At 42.5% G+C, this 26,212-nt stretch overlaps 1 protein-coding gene across 1 annotated transcript in view; it reads left to right on the top strand.

Moving 5' to 3' along the window:
- The window catches only part of WDR82 (WD repeat domain 82), a 36,879-nt gene extending 12,539 nt beyond the window's left edge, over positions 1–24,340 (top strand). The window contains exons 2-9 of the mRNA XM_034777504.1: positions 5,291–5,388; positions 10,256–10,322; positions 10,569–10,668; positions 13,121–13,237; positions 14,668–14,823; positions 16,601–16,670; positions 19,257–19,399; positions 20,440–24,340. Coding sequence (XP_034633395.1) covers positions 5,291–5,388; positions 10,256–10,322; positions 10,569–10,668; positions 13,121–13,237; positions 14,668–14,823; positions 16,601–16,670; positions 19,257–19,399; positions 20,440–20,469 — 781 coding nt within the window. The 3' untranslated portion in view covers positions 20,470–24,340. The remainder of the gene's footprint in view (positions 1–5,290; positions 5,389–10,255; positions 10,323–10,568; positions 10,669–13,120; positions 13,238–14,667; positions 14,824–16,600; positions 16,671–19,256; positions 19,400–20,439) is intronic.
- The last annotated feature ends 1,872 nt before the right edge of the window (positions 24,341–26,212 follow it).

The raw sequence follows: 26,212 nt of genomic DNA, 5'->3' as shown, positions 1-26,212 counted from the left end.
GTTTGCTAAGCAGACAAGCAGACTTGCAGTGCCTGTTTATTTCCTGGGCTAAGGAGTCTTTTACTTTATGCAATAATAAAGAATGTTTTCAAAGCCAAAAAATCGATTTATTGAAAAGAAACAAGGGGGTTGAGTGGGGAACAGTACAATCACAGATTCGCGTATCTCCTGTCTGGTGTGCTGTGCAGTGAGTGCTGCACTTCAGGACAGCTATACTGCATGGTGATGAGGGTTGAGTGCAGAGGGTAAGGGTCGTGGTTTTCAGGGCTGGGTGGTGAAGATACTGGTGTTGGAGGCAGCGGGTGGCGTGAAGAACACGGAAGTTGGGGAAAGTGGGTTGGAGGTGACAGTGGGGCACAACGGAAAGAGTTTTGGGACAAGGGCTGTGGGGGGTGGGGGGTGTCGTTTGCGCTTGCGGTACTGCTCCTCTTTCTTCATGGCTACCAGTTCCTGGATAGCGTCTGCTTGGCGCTCCAGGATGCTTATGAGCCTATCGGTGCTTTGCTGTCGGTGCGCTGCATTTTCCTGGCGGATCCTGCTTTCTCTCTCCCTCCAGTTCTGTGCTTTCTCATTCTCTTTAATAGATTGCTGCATCACTTCTTGCAGCTTGTCTTTTTTGCTTTTTCGCGGTCTCTTCCTGAGTCTTTGCAGTCTCTGAGCAGGCGATAAGAGGGATGGCTGAGGTCTCAAGGTTGATGCAGCTGTATAGGCAAAATGCAACATTTAACAGAGGCAGCATTGTTTATACCAGACAGAGTAATGATTCCCCCCCGCACTTAAGGAGTAGAAAACACACAGGGTATACACAATAGCATAATTTTCCCGTCCGAAACAGAGCACACAAATCCCATGGGAGCCTCAAAATGGTGAGTAAGGGGGACTGATTGTTTTAGGGCTGCACTGTCCTCTGGGTTTCTGTGCCTTGGAGAGCCAACAGCTTCAGGGGGCACCTGAACACTGTCCCAACATTTTCCACAGGAGTTCATCCTGGACGTTATCTCGCTGCTGTGGGTGACCTGGGAAGCAAGGGAGGGTCTTCTACCGCAATGCGGATTCCACCCTGGCCCATATGCAGCTTGCCTGTGTGCAGCACTGGTCCCCCTGCCCCTCGCGGCACAGTGGCGTGGACACGTTAGCCTGGCTGGGACAAGGACCACGGTGGCTCTCCTGATAAACCTGTGGAAGCGCACTGCACGTGTTCTGGATGAGACATTCGAGGAGTTTACTGAGGCCGATTACCGCAATGTGATAAACCACATCAGTGCACTATTCCGCATCTTAGCAAGCATGCCTAGCCCTCCTCTCCCAAAGAGCCTGCACCAAAAAAATTCCTTCCCGAAAAAAAAACCGCTTACCGGGAACCTGCTCTTCTGTTTGCCCTCCACCAAGTACCGGCCGCTGCGACTGGCTACCTTCCTCCTGGATCGAGAAGAGCTTTGGGCTGCATGGCTCCAGGGTTTCCGCGGTGTCTCCATCCAGCCCACTACCATCACTCCCGTTTTCCTCCTCCTCCTCCCCCCCCCCCCCCCCCCGCCTCTGAAGTGTCCATGGTGGTGCTCGGAGTAGAGGTGGGGTTAACTCCAAGTATCGCATCCAGCTCTTTGTAGAATTGGCAGGTCGCGGGGGGAGCACCCAAGCGGCCGTTCGCGTCGCGGGCTTTGTGGTAGGCACTCCGCAGCTCCTTCACTTTAATCCTGCACTGCAGGGCGTCCTGGTCATGGCCCCTTTCCATCATGTCCTTCGATACCTTCGGGAAGATATCGTAATTCCTACGGCTGGAGTGCAACTGGGACTGTACAGCTTCCTCCCCCACCCCCCCAAACACTGATGAGGTCCAGCAACTCGCCATTGCTCCATGCTGGGGCTCGCTTGGTGCATGGAGGCATGGTCACCTGGAAAGATTCGCTGATAGCACTCCACACCACGCCCGGCTGAGCAAACAGGAAGGGGATTTTTAAAATTCCCGGAGAATGTAAAGGGTGGGTCACATGGTTGGTTACCTGAGGCCAGGGCAGTAGAGTTTGAACTGATGACCAGAGTGGCTAGAACAGGCATTATATAAATAATTTAAATAATCCTGGAGGCCATTCACAGCGCATTGGGCGGCCACACTAGCGCTGCAGCGGCAGCGCAATACTCACTATTCCTCTCGGAGAGGTGGAGTACATGCAGCGCTGCAACCACGGAGATACAGTGCCACAAATGCCTTGCCGGTGTGGACGGGGAGTGAGTTACAGTGCTGGGGAAGCCTTTACAGCGCTGTAACTCGCAAGTGTAGCCAAGACCTAAAAAAAAAGAGTAATTTTCCCTCTGCTGATACTCACACCTTCTTGTCAACTGTTGGAAATGGGCGACGTCCACCTTGATTGTATTGGCCTCGTTAGCACTAGAAAAGGACTTTTCCCTCTCTTGATATTCACCCCTTCTTGTCAACTGTTGAGAATAGGCCACTTCCACCTTAGTTGAATTGGCCTTGTTAGCACCGACTCTCCCCCACCTCCTCCCCCACACTTGGTAAGGCAACTTCCATCTTTTCATGTGCTGTAATATTTATACCGCTTACTGTATTTTTCACTCAATGTATCTGACGAAGTGGGTTTTAACCCACGAAAACTTATGCCCAGATAAATTTGTTAGTCTCTAAGGTGCCACAAGGACTCCTCGTTGTTTTTGCTATATTAATGCTGCATCCAGAAGATAGTACAAAGTTACCCAACCTGTACAGAACTGATTTGCATTGACTCTTCCTCAGGTACAGACTTGTCAGTACCTCCATCAGTAAGTCTGTTTTACTGTGTTCGTTCGGAGAATGTCTCTAGGACACATTGTAATTGCCTCTAAAGTATCTGACTTTGTGGGTGTTTGTATTGTTTGGTCCAGGATTAAGGCTACTTTTGGCTTGCAAGTGGCAGGATATTTCAAAATCTCTAAGAATTGAAATTACTTTTTGTGACTATAATCCAGGTGTATGTGTGTGTGTGTGTGTGTGTGTGTGTGTGTGTGTGTGTTAAAAAAAAAAATACTTTTTGATCTCCTTGTTGGGTTTTTATGGAGTAATCTAATAATACGCACTTCTTAGGGACAAAATGACCCATTTTCTGTTTCCATACATTTCATGAGCCAGAGTAGTCATACGAATATGACTCATATTGCTTAGAGACCTAGTATAAGTATAAGAAGGAAATTTGAATGTATTCAGTGAATTAATTCTAGAGGTCGTGCACCAATTTACAAGAGGACCGCCCTTATCAGATTCTCATGCTTTGTGCAAGTTACACAAAACATTCATTTTTTTTACAAGAAATCCTATGGATATTTAGCATTCCATTTTGTTGGATCAGGGACTTCAGTATTACCATCTGCAGATCCAGGCTGCTTGAGTGTGTGTGTTTGGTTTTTGTTCTTTTATTTAAAAAAAAAAAAAAAAAAGTGTGATCCAGGCATTTTTCAAATTGACAATTTGTGTATAATTTTTAATACAAATGTGTTTTAAAATAGTGTGGCAGTCTGGGATTATTAACTTGCAAATTAAACTGGCTGATTCCGGGAACAGCAGCAAAGTTTGATTACAAAGTTGTAACAAAATATTAGAGCAGCCATTTCCCTCCTAAAACAAATTGACTATTTGCTGCTGCAAAACAATTCAAGTTTATTTTACTTCACACTGGCTTGGTTGGCAAGCTAACCTAACACTTAACCTTGTGGTAAAATGCCTTCAAATTATTCCTGCAGTGAAGACCAGTCCATAGTCTTGGGCATGCTCAAGTATTTCACTCCTCCCACCCATTCTCCCAAGGCACTACTTGTATAGCTAACATCAACTAGGCCCTTTTCCTCTCCTCTGCCTGGCAGCTCAGTTTTATTGATCTGCTAAGTCATTTTGACTCTCCTTGTCTGTGCAGCAGCTCAACTCTTTGCTGCACTCCGGTTTAGCTCCTTTGGTCACTCTCCCTCTAGCAGCTCTATGCTACCGTGCCTGAAGTCATTCAACTTTCCGGCTTCTACTTGTTGTAGGTCTCTGAGCAATATGATATTTCCCAGCCTGGCTTGAGTTATGTTGGTATTCTAAAGAGTGGACAAAACGTCTACATTTGATGTGATGGGGAAGAGGAGCCAGTGGAGAGGCTAAACTTCTAACACTTGAAAAAATGCTTGAGAATTTGATCAGTGGTACAGCCAAGGTAAATTACAGAGGGACATGGAATTGGGAGAAGATTTAGTGGGTTAGTAACCAGTTTGATTACTGGAATTGTGAGTTTTAATACAAAGTCTCACTCAGTATCTATGGAAATTTTGAATGAATACTCGTTTATACATAAAATGTGGTTGTCAGATTGTTCAGTTTCAGACAGTCTACCTACCTGAGTTCCCTCTGGTTGTAAGCAGAAACTGAAACTTACACTGTAGTATGTTGCTGTTAAAGTTTGTCCATTTGTATTCCGAAAACAAAACAAATTAATTTGTAACTGAAAAACTTCCTCTAGCATATTCAGGCATTTACTGAGGCTCTTGACATGTCAGAATTTGACTTTTAGGCTATCAGAGAAAATTTAGATAGAGGTTACTGAAATTTGGGAGTGCTAGAAGCAAATAGTATGTGTGGGTTCCCCTCCTCCCTCCCCCAATAACATTTGTGTATTGGCCTTTTAACTTGTGGAAGAAATGTCAAAGATGTTCCCAAAATGTTTCTTAAAGCTGAGCCAGAGTCTTCCACTGCTTAAGAATGTATGAAAAAGAGAGCTTCGGGTTCTTTTAAGGTATTGGAAAAGAATCCAAGTTACCCTAAAGAAGTGTGTGTGCATGAATGTAGCACTAATGAAAGCAAGGAACAGACTGTCATAACTTGTACTAGGTTTAGTGTCTCATGCAGTAGCTTATACCACACAACTTTATCAACTGTTGCCCATTCCTAGCTTAAAACACCCCTGCAATTGCAATTCCGTGTTTCCTGAGCTGGCATGAGCATGTGTCAAATTCTACAGTGACTATTGTTACTGATATCTTGTTCACTAGGGACTAAAATGAGTCCTATTAATTGTCTTAGGTTTTTAATCTAGGTCCCTACGGGTGGAAGGCTAATTCATTAGTGCACTATGTGACAAGGTCCCTTATGGTTCTGTTTTTTGGTTTTTAAAGTCTCAACAGTTTTCCTTCCTCATAAAAGGACCTGGATATCTCAAAGGACTTGTAGTATTAAGTTACTAAAAAGTAGACTAATAGTTGGTAGGTTGCAGCTTGAGCTCTTGTGTGTTGAAGCAGATATAATTATGTCTGTACTTTCTTTTGACAGACCAAAGAGAACACTGTATAGTAAAAAGTATGGAGTGGACCTAATCAGATACACACATGCTGCCAACACTGTGGTGTACAGCTCCAACAAAATAGACGGTAAGTGACCATGTTTAATCTTTCTGCACTTAGATGGCACACTCAGATAAACCATAGTGGAGGGCTGGGGAAAGCTTTGGTCTTGACTGACATGAATGGGCTAATTTTTAGCAATCTCTAGGACGGTGGCAAACAGACATGTTCATCTTTAAAGTATAACTCAGTCATTCCCTAACATATAATGACCTATTGTTGCTAATTATAGTTCCCCTTTGCTATAATAACCAGAGTTAACATGATTTAATAGTTGAAGGGAGATGAGTTCTATTCTTGACTCTGTTGTTGACTGGCTGTTTGATATTGGTCCAATCATTTAGCTTCTCTGTGACTGACTGTTTCAAATAAGCATGTTTACTACCTTATTAGTGAAGCTTTGAATAGTTATGCCTTGAAAATTGCCATTGTGAAGATTACCCCCCTCCCCCTTTCAGTGACTCCACAGCAAATGATGTTCAAGCTAACATTTTAAAAACTGGTGTGTGTGTGTGTGTGTGTGTGTGTGTGTGTGTGTGTGTGTGTGTTTTTCTTTCGGACAGCCTTTCAAATTCAATTTGAGATCAGGAGGCAAACTTTGTTCTGGCTAGTGCTTCATCACTGATTAAGATTCAGTATCTGGAACTTAGTTAACAATTCTGTGGGTTCCATTCCGGCTCATGCAAGTGTACTCTTATAGCTGTGTTGGCTTTGCAGTACCACCAGGAGTAAAGAGTAGCTTAACAAAATAATTGTCAAAGCAAGTAGATGACTCAAAACAATAGGTAGCATTTCTATAGTATCTTTCACCTCTATATCTCAAAGTGCCTTACAAAGATAGGGATGTATTTATTCTTCCCATTTGTACAGAATGGAGGGCAGGAAACTGAGGTGACATAGCAAATCACTAACTAAGCCTGGTGTAGAACACATCTCTCCTGCGTCCAATCTTGGGTTTGTCCATTACCCCCTCTGCTTTCCCAGTATAATATGCATGAGCAACCCATCTGTTTCAAAGTGTTATTTTTTTCCATAGTCATTTTTCATCATAACTGCACTTCATAATCTTCAATGAATTAAAGTTGCTTTCAGAGCCTGGGGTGAAAGGGTTAGTTGGGTGTTCAAAAGTTTAGATTTAATTCATCAGCTCCCACAGGTACACATTCTTTCCTCAGCAAAGTGATTCTTCTTCCCTGTGTCAGAAACAGCTGGTGTAAATGGCTGTGCTGTAATGTCAGGAATCCTTGGAGAACTTCATTCTTGGTGAAGTTCCCATTCAATTTTCTGATCCTCCTATAGCTTTCTCTCATGGTTACAATTTATTTTGTGCACTTACTGACTGTCTCATTGTAATGATAGTGTTTTAATTTTGTATCAGTCTCCATTGTGGTATCATTCATTGAGAGAAGCTCTGACTCAGTGGAATATTTGTTTAGTTTCTTTAAATCCATTTTATTAAGGTGGTATTTGTAATTTGATGGTTTGAAGGTGATTATCATTTTGTAAGTGTTTTCCTTTTGATTAGCTTTTAAAGCAAATACACTGGTGATAGAAATGGATTAAAAAAATATTACTGGTATTTGTACTGCAAATAATTGTAAACTGGCCTGAGAGAACTGGCATGCTTTCCTCCTGTGGTGGTCCATATGCTGGTCCATACTCTGCATAGTCCCTAATGAGTGAAACTTTGGGCAAGTGTACAGGATGTTAACTTTTCAGGATGTTGCTTTTACAGAAAGAAGGGTGAAATGAAGCCATTCCTTTACTGTACAAATGCTGGTATTTGCACACAAGTACATATATGCCTCTGAATTGCTTCTGATCCATTTCTTTCTGAAGGGTTCCTCAAGAGCTTCAAACCTGGTTCTTCTTGCCTAATTCCAGGCTGAGGTAGTAGTTTGTACAGTTTGAGGGTCTATGATACCACCCGGTACAGGAGATAACTGTACAGGCCACTGCCTTGCCTGGGACAGAGCACTGTCGGCTAAAAGGATCACCCACTTATGCTTCACAAACGGTTTGTATTTAGCAGAGGAAGGTGAGATTCCAACTGCATTCTTCTGAAACAAGTAATTGCAGTTTTTAGCAGAAAAACTAGGAATATACACTAAATTTGCTGTGTAAAGGCGGGTAAGTACTAACAATAATGGGATGTAAAACTGATGATTTTGGTGGATTGACTTATAGCATTTGATGATCATCTGGAGGTACTCAAAGGAGAAGAAGCCTCTCAGAATGATGCATCAGTCTGAGCTATTCATGCTTGGTCACAAAGTTACCCTTAAATTTCTCTTGCCAAACTCTGGGGGACTGTACAGAACTCTGACCTCAGCTGACTCAATGGAAAATCTTTGTCAAGAATTGATGGATTTGAGGGATTTTCTATGCAACATGTATTCTACAGAAAAAGGCATTTAGAAAAATATTCTAGCCTTCCAGATGTCAAGAATGTTCCCCATAGATTAAGAAGAACAGGAGTACTTGTGGCACCTTAGAGACTAACAAATTTATTAGACTAATAAATTTGTTAGTCTCTAAGGTGCCACAAGTACTCCTGTTCTTCTTTTTGCGGATACAGACTAACACGGCTGCTACTCTGGAACCCCATAGATTACAAACTCATTACCCTCACCCTGCCTTGCAGAAAAGTCATTTAGTCCGCCAGCTAGTATTGCAATAATAAAGGTGAAAACAGAATTTTCCACGTTTACCTTAATTTGGTATTGATTTCGCAGTCTCAGCACCACTTGTCGATGTAACAGTATTGAACATGTCAACCTGAATAAACACTCAACAGGTGTCAAAGGTTTAAAAAAAACAAAACACAAAAAAACCTCTGCTTTGGTTTCCGATAACATCAGTCTTTTTGTCCATCTATATTTCTAAAACAGGGTGTATGTAAGAAAGAAATTGGTAGGGAGTTTCTTTCTTTCTCTCTCTCTCTCTCTCTCTCTCTCTCCCCTAGTAAAAGTTTACTGCTGATGTTGGAGGCTTAATTTGGTCGTCTTTGCACGTCTCCATTCACAAATGTATGTGCAAGTAAAAGTGGTTAATATTCTCAACACTTGTACTCAAGTGGCTTATGTTAGAATCATAGAATATCAGGGTTGGAAGGGACCTCAAGAGGTCATCTAGTCCAACCCCCTGCTCAAAGCAGGACCAATTCCCAACTAAATCATCCCAGCCAGGGCTTTGTCAAGCCGGACCTTAAAAACCTCCAAGGAAGGAGACTCCACCACCTCCCTAGGTAACGCATTCCAGTGCTTCACCACCCTCCTAGTGAAATAGTGTTTCCTAATATCCAACCTGGACCTCCCCCACTGCAACTTGTTCTGTCATCTGCCACCACTGAGAACAGCCGAGCTCCATCCTCTTTGGAACCCCCCTTCAGGTAGTTGAAGGCTGCTATCAAAGCCCCCCTCATTCTTCTCTTCTGGAGACTAAACAATCCCAGTTCCCTCAGCCTCTCCTCATAAGTCACGTGCTCCAGCCCCCTAATCATTTTTGTTGCCCTCCGCTGGACTCTTTCCAATTTTTCCACATCCTTCTTGTAGTGTGGGGCCCAAAACTGGACACAGTATTCCAGATGAGGCCTCAACAATGTCGAATAAAGGGGAACGATCACGTTCCTCTATCTGCTGGCAATGCCCCTACTTATACAGCCCAAAATGCCATTAGCCTTCTTGGCAACAAGAGCACACTGTCGACTCATATCCAGCTTCTCGTCCACTGTGACCCCTAGGTCCTTTTCTGCAGAAAATTCTGCAGAATTCTTTTGATCGGTGGTGAAAAATCTCAATAGAATCTTCCAAAAGAAAAAATGCTGTTAGTACTGCAGTCTATATTCAGTGAAGGCCACTTAAAAGAATTACTGATTTCAGAATACTGTGATCAGTTCTGTCCCGTGCTATATTATGTTTTTATAAAGAAATTGCTGTTAGATGAAAAGGATCTTTTCTTCTGTTCTCATCACCTATTCCTCCTTTTACCCCCCCAAAGCTTTTTCCAGTCTGGAAGAGGTGCAAAGAAAGCACAAAGGCAACAAGTGTTTGGTTTAAAAAAAAAAAAAAAGTCCCTCCGTCTGAGTTCGGTTTTTAATGCCTGTGCTTAGTTGTTAGTATTTAAATGGTCCCAGCCTGGCTTTGACATTCACATCTCAGGCTATGTCTACACTACAGCCTATGCCAGCAAAACTTATGTCACTCGGTGGTGTGAATATTCCACACCCCTGAGCAGCATAAGTTATACCACTATAAGAGCTAATGTGCACAGTACTATGTCGGAGGGAGAGCTTCTCCTACCGATATAGGTTATGACACTCTTGGAGGTGGGCTTTTTTTAATGCCGACGGGAGAGCTCTCTCCTGTTGGCATAGAGCGTCTTCACCAGATGCTGTATGTATAGACATGGCCTCACTATCGTTTTGAGTGGCAGAGTTCACACCTTTGCAGTGGTTATTTAGCTGGAGACAGTTCTTCCTGTATGGCTGCATTAACAGGACTATGGGATTTGCATGATAAATCTATACTTACTTTCCAACTGGAAATGCTGGCACCAACTTTTAGAAAGCTGTAGTTTTGTGAGTAATGCTTGAGTAAAAACTTGACAGTTACTTGATTTTTATTTTGCTTCAGTAACTTTGGAGCAGAGAACTGTATGTCTCATGGCAATTCATTTACACTATGTGAAATATTCATATTATTTCCAGACCATTGGGAACATCCTGACTAGACCTGCTGTTTTGTTTTTCTTCCGGACTGTTTGGTTTCAGTTTCTCATTCAGTTGATCCCATTTTAACATCCCTCTTGAAGACAAAGCAGACCATCGTTGCTATCTGTTGGAGAAGGTTTATTATATGATATATGCTTATGTATTTCTTATATTTTCTTGCAGATACAATCCGTTACCTCTCCCTACATGATAATAAATACATCCGATACTTTCCAGGGCACAGCAAGAGGTAAGAGATGTGACAAGGGGACACTTTGGTGATCAAGATCTTGGTGGCTATGAAACAGAACAAGAGAGGCTAAAGCAGTGTTGTAATAAACTTAAACCATGTTAGACTGAATTCACTTTACTTCTCATGCCATAAAAAAATGTTAAGTATTTTGAACTTGTGTGAAGCCAACAGGTTAATAGTTACATTGCTAACTTTCTTGCATACCTGTGTAATACCTGATATAGCTAATCTTCTGTATTGCAGAGTGGTTGCCCTGTCCATGTCTCCAGTGGATGATACCTTTATTTCTGGATCACTTGATAAAACCATCCGACTTTGGGATCTCCGGTCTCCAAACTGCCAGGTGGGATACCAAATTCACTTGCCTGTCTGCTGACAGTTGTCATGAAATGTGCAAGAAAGAGTTTCTAGTTTGAAATGATGAAAAATGGGTTGTAGATTAAATAGGTGGTCTGGTTTTTATACTATCATGAAGTATTTCTTGGTCCCTACCAGCACCTCCTGGAATTCAAAAGAAGTCACCTCAGGCAGAATCCCTCTTTAGATTTGTGCATACACTGTATCCTCACTCACTTTCCTCCAGGGTCCTATCTTGGGGAAGTGCTGGAAAGGCAAGAAAACAGCAACTTCTGGAGCTGATGAAACAAGATGCTAGTTGGATGTTGTCAGCATATTAATGACACTGTAGCCTCAAACAGCCTTCAGTCTTCGCTAGAAGTCTCCAATGTACCTTGGAATCAGTGGTGACAGAATGGGATCCCTTACTTGAGTGCTCTGGCTTTTTGTTTTAAAATGAAAAACATTAAGCAATTAAATACAAAAGCAGACTTAGAGCCACGAGGATTTCAGGGTTTCCCAGCTGTGTTAAACTTAGTGAAGCTGAAAGATTCACCCTGTGTTAACACTGCAACTTTGTCTATGATAATCCCTTACTGTTTCAAGTGCTGTGCATGTTATAACTAATTTGACAATTATCCAAAATGCTGTCTAAAACTTACTATAACATTTTATATTTATTAACATCTCTGGTTATTACCAGTTACCTCCATTATGCTGTACTTCTGGTTTCATAGTAAAATGCCTCCAAAGCAGAAACTTGAATAGGCCTTCTCATAAAATGGACGCTGAAAGTACCTGGCATTCACACAGCTTGACTCTTGCAGTGTTTGTGGTGTTGAAAAATGCTTGTGGATGAGGCTGGCAGGTCCTAAACATGCCTCCATTCTCACTGGGAGCACAGAGAGAGAGAGTCACTGATTCATGAGGACCAGCTGTAAAGCACAAATTGAAAACTTTTTTTTTACTCACAACATAGTTATACCTGCCTAAGAAATAAGCCCTTTAATTCAGAAACCTCACTTTTCTTTGGTAGTGTGCATGTTGGTAAGAGCCTCTTGCTTTCTAAACTTTAGCTTGGTCTTCATGGGAAGTCAGCAGATGCTGCTGACATGACATTGTTCTCCACATCTCACTTCCATTCTATGTGCGACTTTATGTAATTTTGACATTGTAATAATCTTAGTCTTAGGGAAGACTGGTAAACTATCTCTTTAAAAGTCTAATTTCCCCTGTTTTGCAGGTTCATGCAGAGGGCTTGTCTAAACACAATGTTGCATCAGTTTAACAAAATCGATGTAAGAGTGTCCACTAAGCAAAAAGAACAGGAGTACTTGTGGCACCTTAGCTGTAGCCCACGAAAGCTTATGCTCAAATTTCTCTAAGGTGCCACAAGTACTCCTGTTCTTTTTGTGGATACAGACTAACGCGGCCGCTCCTCTGAAACCTGTCACTAAATAAAGCTGCACTAGGTTATCTAAGTTATTTAATGTAACACCTGTAGTCAAACCACTGCAAAGTTTGTGCAGAGTGAGAGAATTTGTCCCTTACTCTTATGCTAATCCTTGTGTGGGAATCTGATCCCTTTAGTTTAACAGTTTTTGCCTCTAGCTTTTAGAAGTTTTGGTTTTGTGTTAAATCAGCATAGATAGGCAGTGACTGTTTGTCAGAGCTGCACCTGGGTGCTCATCTTCCTGAATGGTCAGTGTTTTAGCTCCACAACCTCCAGCCCTGTGTTGCCATCACTTCCAGCAGGAGTGCTCTGTGAAACTCTCAGAAGTGATAATTGTTACCAATACAAGATGCATCTCCCTTCTCCCACAGAATTGCAGCATGTTGCCTCTGCAGCACTCCTTGTTCTGGTTGGTTACTTCTGCTCTTGTGATGCACGTTTCTTTCCCATAAGACATGTAGGTGGGTGTTGAGCAGGGGGTGTATCTGAATTGTTTTCCTAAATTTCTTCAGCAGTAATTTAGACCAGTCAATTCCTTCCTCCCAGAAGCAATTGGATTATTTCACCTCAATAGTGAAGTTAATGTAAAGTCTTTCTCATCTCTGTTCTAAACCTTCTAACTTTAGAATGCATTAAATTGACTAACCTCTTAGGATTGTCCTTTTCACGGTGTCCCATAATCATCACATGCCTCTAGGGATGAGTTGAGGCCATGTATTTAGTTCCTCATACCCTTTCTGGATGGATGGCCACTTACCACTTCTCCAAACTTTGTTCATGCTCCATGTACAGAATTGAGCAGCTAATGCTAGTGTGGGACATGAGAAGCCACCTTTTGAAAGATTCTTAATAAGACTGAAGACTAACAACTGAAAACCTAGCTGTTCTACCAGCAGACTGCCCTGCTGGATCTGTGCACGGCTGAGGGAGCTGTCAGGAATGGACTTTGGGAATACAGGCATATGCACTATTTTGAATTCATATTTAACTGTTGTCCATGTTCTAGGGTTTAATGCATCTTCAGGGGAAGCCTGTATGCTCCTTTGACCCAGAGGGGCTGATTTTTGCTGCTGGAGTCAATTCTGAAATGGTGAAGCTGTACGATCTCCGGTCTTTTGACAAGGTAAGAGACAAGCTAGACGCATTTCTGACATTTTATAGCTTACAAGAAATAGCATGTAAACCCTGGACTTGGAGCATCCCCTGAAACATCTTAGCATGTGCTACAGCCAGCAGCACCAAGGAGATAATACTTAATATATGAAGAGAGCTGTGTATAAGAGTTTCTTGTACAAGTAGGTGCCACCACCAGATCCTTAAATCCCATTTTGGACCTACCTCTAAATTCATTCTAGCCAGAGAATTATTAAAATCTGAGTCCCCAGATCAACTTCTTGCAAAAAGCATTTGTCCTGGGTTATGTCCCAACTGACCCAACCACTTCTCACCTTCCTATCTCTTCCTCTCAAACATTTGCTCTCCCAACATGTTTTGTCCCCTATCATATGCCTTTGCATCTTCGTGCTCCCCCACCAACATACTCAGCACTGAACTATACTCAGTTTCCTTAAACTCTTTCCTGCATCATTTGGGGTCTTTGATAACAGTATCTCCAAGACTGGTTATGAATCTGGTCCACCTTCTGAGGTTCAGGCTATGCTGTTACCCCAGAAGCCAGGCACATTGCTACACAGAGTGGGGTCTGAAGCACAATCTACCAGTGCACAATCCACTTGTTCTCTGTCTTCTGCCCCAGGAGACTGGCATCAGAGACTAGACAGAGGGCTTGGGAGCAAGCCTATGGGGTATCATCACTGAGGAACTAAATGGCATTGCTACCTTTATGCTGATGATGCCTCTGGGTGTAGGGAGGCTGATAGGAGTCAGGTGGGAACCCATTTTTCAGGCTTCCTGTAACACGTGGGAAGCAGCAGTTAATGTTTCTTCCTTCTTGCTGACTGTGCTGTCTAGGTCAGGTGGACCTAGCAGCAACATCAGAGAGAGAAGGAAAATTGTAACTGGACGACAGTAGTTGCAAACAGGCGGAAAACATCTGTTTTTTGGATGAGAGCAACAGCTGATGCTCCAGCCCTTAGTTTAAATTATGGTTTGGGGGCCTTGTTAGCAAATGGCCACTCTGTTGTACCTTAAATCTGTCCCTGTATAATCAGATGTAATGTGAGAATTGATTCTTCTCTCTGGTGACTGTAGTGGTGAACCAGATGTTTGTTCACTGTCATTTCCTTTATGGTGGTGAAACCACAAGTTTCCTAAACATCCTGTTGTGGTTTGGTTGCTATTGGAGATGACAGAATCGTGGCATGTAAGAACACTGCTGCATCACAATATGACAGGTGGTTGCTTCTCTTCCCTGCCATCCTTTGCGTGGCAGCTAGTACTGGATTGTTCAATATCAGTCTGGTTTGTTTCCTTTTAGGAATCTAAAATGTTTTTCTATGCTGGAGATATATATATTACCAACAAAGTTAAATGTTTGGGTGCACATGCATACAAATCATTTCCCCCCACCATTTTTTTTTTTTTTTTTTTAAGGGTCCATTTGCTACATTCAAGATGCAGTACGATCGAACCTGTGAGTGGACAGGCTTGAAGTTCAGTAACGACGGGAAGCTCATCCTCATATCAACCAATGGAGGGTTCCTTCGACTGATTGATGCCTTTAAGGGAGCTGTACTGCATACGTTTGGGGTGAGCATGCTGTCTTGGTTGCCTTCTTGGAAATTGCTCTGTCTTTGCTACATCCTTCTCAGGGATGAGATGATGTGGGATAATTAGCTTGGAGGATAAAACACCCCAGTTCCATGTATTCCAGGGGCAGGTCTCTTGGAGCTGCCTTCCAGCTGAAGTAATAGAGATAGCTGATGCCCTGTGGATGAGACAAGTGTTAAGGAGAGGGCTTCTTTACTAATTTGCTGCTTATTGGTCCCCTGATTTATCTTGGGCCTTGTTTACACTACAAAGTTAAGTCAACTTAAGTTACATGGACGTACAGCCATCTGTAATTACCATCTGTAATTAAACCACTGTTGCATGTCCACACTATGCTCCTTGTATCAATGGAGCACATCCACAGTAGCAACTCTTCTATCGACAGAGAGCAGTGCACCGTGGGTAGCTATTCCACTGTACAACTGGTCACAAGTTGTCTTAGGAAAGGGTTTGCAATGCCTCTTGGGGGCAGGTTCAGCATTACATGATGCAGGTTTTTCAATCCCATCATTCCATGGGTATTCAGTTGCCCTGGTAACTTGCAAGCCAGCCATCTCTGTCAGAAAGCATGGACCCTGAACTGCTGTGAGGTTAGCTTGGGTGTGGAATAAAAAAATCTATCTATGTAATGTTGAGATAAACTTCATACATGCAGGGGAAAGTATCTTTAAAGGGGAGGGAACAGGGATTCACAGGGACATACACCAACGAGGCTCTCGCAGCTGCATGACTGTGAGGCTGTCATTGTGTTTAATCTCCTGTGGGGTAGTGTGCCTTGGATACTGCCGTGGTCCTGGAAGATATATGGAGCATGTATAGAAGTGGCTCTGCATCAGAGCAACTGTTTGCCTCCCTTGCTTCTGGTATGCCTGCCACAGCTCTTTGATTTTTACAAGCCCTTCTCCAGGCCCCAAGCAATCTGGCTGTAGATGTCAAAGTTCCTAAGGCTGGAGTGGAGCTGTGACTGCACAGCCTCCTTTCCCCACAGACCAAGGTGATCCAGCACCTCCTGTGTACTCCAGGGAGGAGCGCGTTTGCTGTGTCGGGCTGGCATGGTCAACTGGGCAGTTCCTGTTGGAGAGCTCTCATAGAAAGAACAAGTTCAAAACTTCCTGGGGCTTTAAAAGGGGAGGAAGTGCATGCCTGTATACCTGGCTGCAGGGCAGTAGAGGTCAAAATGGTGACTAGACCAGTCATGGCAGGCATTGTGGGACATGTCTTGGAGGTCACTTAAGTTGAAGTAAGCAATGCAGCATCTACGCTGACACTGTGTCGCTCTAACTAAGTTGACCTAAGCTTCAAGTCTCTCATCAAGGTGGTATTATTAGGTCGGCATTGGAGGTGTGTTGAAGCGGCGGGAGGAGCATTGTAGTGTGTACACCTCCAGAGTTAGGTTGATGTAATCTGCCTTATGTCAATTTAACTTTGTAGTGTAGACAAGCCCTTAATCTTGGCTCACTTGAAAACTTCTCTCCCTCTTCCCTTTTAGAAATTACTTGTGATATTTAACTCCCTTTAATGGAGCTTTCAAAGCTCTGCTAATGAGGGGAAAGTGTTTAGTTTAGTACCTTGATAAATTATTGCCCACTCCTAATCCTTACATCTGTGCTCTGTCCCCTCCTGTGGCACTTGGAGGGCTTTGCATAGTACAGTCTGTAATGCTTGGGGGAGGGGCTCCTGTTCTTCAGCTAGAAGAATGATTTGACATGTCCCCTTGCCACAGGCTTGAAGGCATTTAACTTCTTTTGTATTGTAGGGTTATAACAACAGTAAGGCTGTCACGTTGGAGGCATCATTCACACCAGATTCCCAGTTCATAATGATTGGTAAGATATCCTTACCCCCTTGTAGCCTGCAATTGTGGGTCTTACTACAAGGCAATTTGAGTGCTGTGAAACTGGGTATTGATATAATTAAACTGAAAGTTGGTTTAAAGGCTGCAAGAGGCTATTTTAGGACTTACAAAATGCTTTCCTCACTTTGCTGTGGGAGACACTTACAACGCTCTCAAAATTCTGTCATTTCAATACCGTATACTTTAAGGTTTAATTTAGTAGGTAGGTCTGTTGTCCCTGTTTCCCACTGGCCAAGTGTCCACATCACATATTACCACTACAGCTGACACTAATTCATAGCTTGGCTGGCAATCTCAGCCAAGAGGAAGAATAGAAAGGGCTACCGACTGAACTTCCCTCTTACTGTCACCCCCAAGAGTTGGTCCCCTCAGGCTGCTGTTGAGATGGATTGGCAGAGCAGCATGGGTAAAGTTGTGTGTAGTAGGAAAAAGCAACTGAAGTAGTTTAGAATGTTGCAGCCTCCCTCCATCCTATCTGCAGACTACATTCTTTATCTTTTTGGGCTACCTGTGTACTGTAATCTGCGCAGTATCAGTTGGGATATCCTAGGATACACTGCCCCCAGTGAATGTAAGCTGAGCTGCAAAACGAGTCCACCATCTCCACATTCATATTCCTCGTAAAGATCCTCCTTAAAGTGATGATTACAAAAAACTAAGTGGCTGATATGGCTAGACTGGAGGTAGTTCTGGATAATCTATATACTACACGCACAATTATAACACTGCATTATTAACTTACTGCCCAACATGGCCAATTTTTCTCTCTCTCTCTCTCTCTATCATATAGAGTACTGCCTCCCCCACTACCTTCTTTCAGTTCATGTATACATGAAACTACTCTGTATACTTTGGATATACTAATGTTGAAATCTAGCTGGTCATCAGTAACCTGCCCATAAGTTCTTCTTAATAACTAAAGTTAAATCTAGGATGGTATTTCGGTCTCTCAGGAAGGACCATGCTGGTGGTGGTTCTTTATTCTGGTGGATGATTTCCCTTCTGATCCTGCAGGCCCTCATTTTATCCTCTGGAGACAGCTCCGTTCTGCATGTTTTACCCTTCTTGCCAGGAAACATCCCTTCTCTAACTCTTTGGTATCCGCAGTCGTCCTGCTGTTGGACAGATTCACTTCTTTCTCAACTTTTGCATTATTCTGGAGTTTAGCAGTTGTAGGGACATTTTTTTTCATTTTACTTTGTGCAGTTTGACTAATTTACCCTGGGTGCCCACTTAGTTTCTTTCCTGAAAAGCCCATACAGACAAAAAGGAAACAGAAAAAGCCTTCTTCTTTTTAGGGATTTTGTTAAAAAGTCAGGATATCTTATATAAAAGAGGTTATACCAAAGACTAAAATATTTTTGGAAAGAGGTCAATTTTAAAAATTCAGGGTGTCACATTAAAATGGAAATTTGTAGACTTCTGCTATAAAAACATGTATTTAGTAGTGATGAGAGTTGAAACATCTTTAACAAGCTTGGTCATTCACATGTAGCGTAACTCACTGAAATCTGGTTTACCATACCCTTTGATTATTTGCAGACTGCACAATTTTCAGTGACTAGATTGCACTTCTATTGCCTGATTTTTCAGCAAGCTGTTGTGCACGTGTGAATCTTGGATTTGATTCTGCATGTAACTAGTAAGATGCTTACCTTGCTCTGTGTATGAACTGGGAATTTGTGCAGATGAATACTTTATGCATGTACTTGGAAGATGGAATAGATACATGCACAGCTTGCTGAAAACCAGGCCTTTAATGATCTGCAAATTGCAGGATTATAATCAGATGGCTTTTAGGAGGCCATTGAGTTTTATTTAGCACTCCAGCTACCTTTTAACAATGCCTTTTATCCTCTGATGTTGGTCTTCAAGCCAATAATGTGCATAGCAAAGCTCTTTCCTTTGTAGTGCTGGTCTACACTAGAAAATTAGGTCAACCTCGCTATGTTGCTCAGGGGTGTGAAAAATCCACACACCTGATCAATATCGTTAGGCCGACCTAAATCCCCGTGTAGACAGCACTAGGTGAATGGAAAAATTCTTCTGTCGACCTAGCTCTCAGGGAGGTGGATTACCTACGCCCATGGGAGAATCCCTCTTGTCGTCATAGGTAGTGTTTATACTGAAGCACCACATCGGTGCAGCTGCTACTGTATCACTAGCATTTTAAGTGTAGGCAAGACTTCACTCTGCTAATGCCAGCTGTCATCTTCTGCGGAATGAGATGGCTTGTTGGGCTGCATCAGACTTGAGTATATAAAGAGTTATTCTGATCAAATCCATGTACTCCCTCTTGGTAGCTATACCCCAACAACAAGTTGGGGTAAATTCTCCCTTCAGACTTGCAGGTACAAATTCCGCTGACTTTGAATGGCGTTCTGTATGGGAAGCATTTGGGCCTGCAACCTTTTTAAAAAGCTGGCAATCAGAGATTGATTCCTATAGATCTGATAGCTCTCTTCTGGTGTCTCCGCTACACTTTACCAGTGATACTTTGACATTCTGTCCACTGTGTTGGCCTTTTATGCGTATTTATATCTTCTCCAACCCACAGGTTCAGAGGATGGAAAAATTCATGTCTGGAATGGGGAGAGTGGGATGAAAGTGGCTGTGTTGGATGGGAAACACACAGGTCCTATAACCTGTCTGCAGTTCAATCCCAAATTCATGACCTTTGCCAGTGCGTGTTCCAACATGGTAAGAACACAAGTCCATCCTTTTCAGCCTAAGGGTCAAACACCTTATTTCTGGTATGTCAGTGAGCCAGAATTAATATTGAAGTAGATTTTCTGCCCTCTTCTATTCCCTCAGTGGCTTGAGCATTGGCCTGCTAAACCCAGGGTTGTGAATTCAATCCTTGAGGGGGCCATTTAGGGAACTGGGGTAAAAATCTGTCTAGGGATTGGTCCTGCTTTGAGCGGGGGGTTGGACTAGGTGATCTCCTGAGGTCCCTTCCAACCCTGATATTCTATGATTCTATTCCCTTTGCGCTGCTCAATGCCAAAGGAGTGGAAACCACCCACAAGTCCCCTGCTGAGGGAGTGCCCAGCCATGCATATGCTTCCCTTCTCACAGCCCCTGGTGCAGAAGTTGTGCTTGAGGCTGGGGGCATTGGGGGAGTGGCTGGTCTTCAGAATTTTCTAATTCTTCTCTCTTGGGTTGTCCTGGATGTCTCTGTGGGAGAGGGTAGTTATCCTTTGCTAGTCCTCCCCTAAGCTCAAGAAGAGCCAGTCCAACTTGCATCCTGCCCTCCCTGTGATTTCCACAGCCTGGCAGTGGATGGAAGTGTGGCAGTACATTGGGGACAGAAAGGAACAACGTATATGAACACATTGAGAACAAGCAATGCATGTGCATGCACACAGAAAGATGGGTTTTTTCACACCACCATAATATGGCTGACATTTCATGATCCTCCATCATAAACACTGAGAGCTTTAAGGTCCTGTTCATGTTCAGTCTTAGGGGCTTGCTAGGAAGTAGAGTTCTTAACAGTCTAGGAAGGTATGGGAGGACTGCTAGGCCTGAGCATGCCCATGTATTGTGTGTAAGATATAGAATAAGCAGTTGCCTTTGGCAGCATCAGCTTGACATGCATCCCAGTCCAAGCAGGGATACTAATTCTGAACTGCTGGTAGCATGTATCAGATTCCTTGGCTTGCTTTGGGGCTTACTGGGTGAGGAATTTCAGATGCCTATTCTAGCTCCATGCTTACATTTTCTTCTTCTTCTTTTAGGCCTTTTGGTTGCCAACCATAGATGACTAATTCTGAAACCACAATGTCCACTGGGTGGCTTCCATACTGTTAATAGCAGCGTGTTCTTGCGAAGATGGTGTTGGAGCTGCCTACTTCTCCTGGACTGTATGTTCTCATCCATCATACCCACGTACGTTCCTGTATGTCTTTTATTTGCTGCATTCCTTCAGAAGAACTCCTTCATTTGACCTCCGAGAGTTTGATCCTGCTGTACCCAGAAGCTGGGTGCAACATGTAGCTACTTTCCAGTCAAAGTCCAATAGGTTCCAGCAGAACTTGTAACTGGCACAGTGTTACTTTTGAGAACGTGGCAGAGAAATAACGGAAAGTCTGATTTTTATGAAGTTTGCTGCAGTCTCTAAGGTGTAATTGTGTTTTGTTTTCTCTTACTGTAAACACACAAGGCTACAGACGAACTGCGGTGGGTGCCTGGGACGTGCAATTCTGTCCCACACCTGCATGTTTATCACGCCTGGGATCTCTACAGTGTCACTATTGAATTCTACAAATACAAACTTCATTTGTGCCAAATACAAGCAGACTGACTGTTTTTAACCCAAATGTCAGATGCACAGAGATTTCTTTTGCTATCGAACACTTGGGCAAAGGCTGCATATTCGCATCATGGCATCCATCATCCATTTCTGGTGGTCTAGTGCCTGGCAGACCATACAGGTTTTGCCTGCTGGCAGAGAAAGCTTGAAGCAGCCTCTGTGCCATTCATCATCCCAACATCCAAGGCACACAGAGTACTGAAGAGGTCTGGTGGGCATCCCAAGCAATAAAGGAGTCTGTCAGCAGGAAGATGATTAAAACAAAGACTGAAACTGCAGTAGTCTCCAATACATCTTCCTTCTGTATCATCTTTGCTGATCTTACTTGTAAATATTATGGGGGAAGGATAGTAGGGAGGGGTCATATTTTTTTACTTTTAGGTATTAAAGAGTCTGATGTGGGCCAGTATTGTGGGATGAGTTCAGGCTGTTTACCTTCCATTGATGCAGCTTTCTCCTCCTGTTCTGTAAATAAGTCCATTAAATTCTCCCCAAACTGGGTCCAGGCCTGTATCCCTTTTGTTAGTAATACTTCCACACACAAGATTTTATTCCATTATGCATTTATTCACACATTGTGCAAGTTCTTAACAATTGCTTAAAAGACTGTGGCTCACCTAAAGTCGGATGGGTGTTATCCAAAGCCAAATGGAGAATTTGAGATGCCTATCTGATATCCCTTTTTTTCTTGTATTTTGCCCTGGCATTTCTGTAAAGAATGCCCTTGCAGAAGTATTATACCTCTGTTGGATATACTGCACTCTGCTGTCCATTTTTTGGGCAATGAAAAAAGTAAACCAAGCCTACCAGCTGGTATTGTTCCACTTTCTTTCTTTTCCTAAGTCATCACATTGTAAAATTGGTCTGAGGCATCTCCATTAGCACGATGAGAAAAGTACAATGTACATGGAGCTATGCACTGTGCTCTCATCTTAACCAAATACTTGCAACCTAGAGGCTGAGCATACAACCTAGGTACATTTGCTTGGAAAATCCATTCTTTTTCTCCTGCTGCTAACCCCACCCTCCCAAAAATGCAAGAGACTGTCAAGGTGGCAATCTGAACAGGAAATAGGCTGATCCTGGATGCCATTTTAGTGTCCCCTTATACCTGAAAATAATTTGTTACACCTCTGGTAATCGTGATCTTGATGCTCCATGTTGTGTAGTTTACATCTCCACTATAGGGCCTTGCATCTAATGCAGAGCATGTTCCACTGGAATAATGTATGGGTTTGTGGTACAGCCCACCCCTTTCTCTGCTCCACTCTTGCTTGTTACAACTGTTAGCATAACACACACTTCCATAAGCAAGGGCTAGGGGTGTAGAATGGGTTTCTCGTCACTGCCAGTCCCATTTGAGGTATTAGTGCATGTTGCGCTGCAGCTTTATCTATGACAGACACTCTGTACGTCATCAAAAGGGCTGCTGTGCATGAGACAGTCTGAGAAATTAATTGTTTGAATCTATGTGACTAAAAAATGCTGTTTGGACTCTGTGATGTGCCTCTGTGCTAATTATACTGTACATGTTTAAAGCCAATTCTATGGTGTGTTCTGTGTTACACGAGTTAGTCTGTTACTCACTTGGTGGGGATGACAGACTGACGTTCTTTTGATCTCGCCAAACACTTAGGCTGCAGGAGTTCCAGATCAGAAATTCCTTTGTATGGCTGCACCAGCATCCCTCCTACTGGCTAATTCTGTGCTGATTTCACCTCAAAAAGCCAAGGGCAAAGGGGAGAGGGACATCTGTTCTCACACATGACAAGGCTTCTGCAACTGTTTCTTTTTCAGCCCCCTCTTGTTGCATTCTGGGCTGTTTGGTGCTATAGCTGCCATTTAGTGTTTTGTGAGCAGCCGTGTTTTGCAGAGGTTTATAACTTAGCATGTTGGTGATGGTGGGGAGTTTAAAATTAAAAAATACAATTGAGGTTGAAACAATGATAACCTGAAGCAAACTCATTCAGGTTTTTGCAAAGGTGCTTTTAGATGAGTGAAATGAACAGTTAGTCCCCACCAGATATTACTTAGGCAGGGAAGAGACTCAGAAGATTTTTCTTCTGAGAAGTGCCACTTGCAAACCTGCTCTAAACACTTTTTATAAGGCTGTGTTATGTATCTCCAGCTGCATTGTAACCCTCTCAATGTGTATTTGCAGCATGTTTAACACTATAGAGGGCTGAAATGTTGATCGACGAATTTGCACATCAGAAACATCAAAAGTTTTCAGGTCGAGAAGTTTGCAGGATCAGACACAAGGCGGCACTGATTGTCAGTGTAAAATTGGTAGTATTTTGTCTCTAGGGAACTAGATATTATTCCCTGACTGATTTTCTTTGTTGCATGAGTCTCTCACAATCTTAATGTAGCGATCAGGGTTTCTGACCGGGTTTTAGGAAAAAATTGAAAGAGAACTGACTGTTGCCAAAACAATTATCTGGAAACTTTTAAAAAAGTAAACTCAGTTGCATTCATTAGCTTTCATAGAGCTTAAGGACAGGGAAAAAGGCTTTTAAGGAATATGCAGGGTTTGAAAACTAAAGAATATTAGGAGTGACACTTCAGTACTTTTAGGGGAAACTGGGTATAATCAGAAAAGTACCTCTAAAAATAGCACCACCTTACCCAACCTACTGTGTGAGAGCTCCATGGCTATACCCTGTCACTTTGACTCTTATTGGCCCAGCAGAGTTAAATAGGGGAGAGTGAGCTAGATTCTGTTTTGCTTCAGGCACTAATCAGTGGAAGTTCAGATTCCGAATCTTCACTACTGGTGGTGTCAGTAATAGTAGTAGAAAGGAGCCCAGCTTGACACCTTCTCAGATCCATATATGAGATTGCAAAGGAGGCAGTTTATATTTATAATAAAAAATCCTGTCTGTACCCCAGTCCTGCAAATATTACACAGGTGCTTAACTTTAAATATGTGAATAATGCCATTGATGCATGTGTACAAAAATGTGCAGGTTTGTGGCATCGATTCATAATCTAATCAGATTTGATAAGCAACTGAGAATAAATAGGGAAGCTACAATCTCTTTTCTGATCACAATTCTGGCTATATTTGCACTTTAACAATCTGCCACAGGATTTCTGGGTAGCAGGCTGGGATCCTGTTTGCCTTTGAGAGAGGCTGTCCATTGCAACTGCTGTCCTATTGACTATATTCTTGGTTGTGAGCTTGGTTTTGTGAATTTAATTTTTAGGTGGTGACCATCTATTGGAGGAGTGTAAATACATTAATGTCAAATTATGAGATGCCATAAAATACTGCAGATGTGGAAAATTCAGTGTTGTGGCTATCAAATATTTTGTAGACTGATTTTTTTTTGAGTAATGTAGATTCTGCGTTTACTACTTGACAATTAGTTTTACAGTGCATATTTATGTGCTGCTTGGAGGGGAAGGGGAAAACTAACTTAAAATCACTGATTTATTTTAATACATTAAAAATGCTCCCTGCCTCTGAAGAGTTTGTTCTACCCAATTATAGGGGTTTGTAATGGAAACAGACATCTTATGCTATTCTATACTGTCTGTTATAAGATGCTTTTCTTGCCTTTAAATATACCAGTACCGTGAATAACTCGACATGAGTTTTGTACTGGGATTTGATTGCTCATCTGTGTGTGATTGCAGCCCTGGTCAGGTGATTTGTTTAGGATTGAACCTGTGACCTCTGGATTTAAAAGCATGAGCCCCAACTCCTTTCTCTATTGGCAAAAGGTCTATTGGCTTGAATGTAGTGGGAGACACAAACCTCTTAACATGGTCTGGCTACTAGAGAAGGACAAAGACCTGCACTAAGCTAATGTCGGTTAAATCGGAGTTGTTTAACCATTAGGTGAATTTTATTGTTGTTTTATCTTGAGAAACAGGAAAAAACAGAATTGGGGAAATGAGTTCTACTAAAGTTCTCCCCCTAAAGTATGGCTACTCTGAGCCTCTTACCTATCCTAAAACATTGTTCAGATGGTCAGGAATAAGATTCTTTTTTATATCCTTTAACTTCTCTAACCTGCCGATCTAATTACATAATGTCTGAGCAAAATGTAATAAATGTGGTGCTATGGTAATGGCTGTCCATAAGCAGGCTGGAAAGAACAACTTGTCAAGATAAATTTCCCTACTGAATTCACCTGAAAGCTATTACAGATTGTAGCAATAGTAAGGCATGTCTGCTAATGGAAAACCCCTAACACTGCTTGTGCAATTCTCCAATGTCCTGCTCTACATTTGAAAAGGCTGTTAAAAGATATGAAAAGGAGGGGGCACCTGACTGGAAGTGATGCATTAACAGGTTTCATATGTGAAGGAATCTGTTCAGAAATGATATTTTTTTCAGTTAGCTTCTTTTATCCCTGTGGAGCTTAAAGCACTCTACAAAGTATGAGACTTTTTATTGTCACAAATCTGGCAGTTGCGGTTGTGAAATGCACCATCTATTTAAGAGTATGCAGACATTTAGGCTAGATAATCCTAAAACAGCTGAGGGAATTCAGCAAGACAAATAGTTGCCCAAATCTGAGCTGAATCCTAGATGTAGGCTGTAGAGCCTAAAAAAGCAGTATTGTCACCTCTGAAAGATGGTACTTTCAGCACCATAGTCTTTCTCCCCACCATCCTGGGGAATTGGTCTCTGTACTGAATCAGTGCAAAAATACCACCACCTCAACCATCAGCTCTACTTCAAGCAGCATGAGTCCTCTCTTGAGGTTTTTCAATCTATGTTCTAACTGACCCACTTGCATCTGATGAAAGCTCAAGACCCTGAGGTTATACAGGCCTGGGTTTCATGAACAATGCTCTTTTGTTTTAAGAAAGTGTTATGGACTTACATACAGATATTTTTTATTATAGCAATTATGTACATTAAATTACAAAATATACCATTCAAATTCTGTTATAAGTGAACAATGTATGTCTTTGTACAAGAAACTTCTTGTGCATCTTTTAAGTTAAGTTTTTGTTGTATTGGATTATTCAGGGCTCTTTTACTAAACAGCATCTTCTATTTAAAATGGCATTGGATATGGAGGACCTTAGTGCTGTTGCTTCAGCACTTGGATGCCTCAGATATGCCTGGTTCCCACACCTAGCACTACAGTCCTTCCCAGCAGCTTCCCCTGCTCTTCCAGTGAACTGTTAATCCCCAGCTCCAGCAATGCCTGATACATTTGTAGGCGGCTCTAGCC

The sequence above is a fragment of the Trachemys scripta genome, chromosome 7 (assembly GCF_013100865.1).
Source record: "Trachemys scripta elegans isolate TJP31775 chromosome 7, CAS_Tse_1.0, whole genome shotgun sequence".
NCBI lineage: Eukaryota > Metazoa > Chordata > Testudines > Emydidae > Trachemys > Trachemys scripta.
Note: the sequence above shows the minus strand (reverse complement) of the source record. Positions and strands in the feature narration are given on the sequence as shown.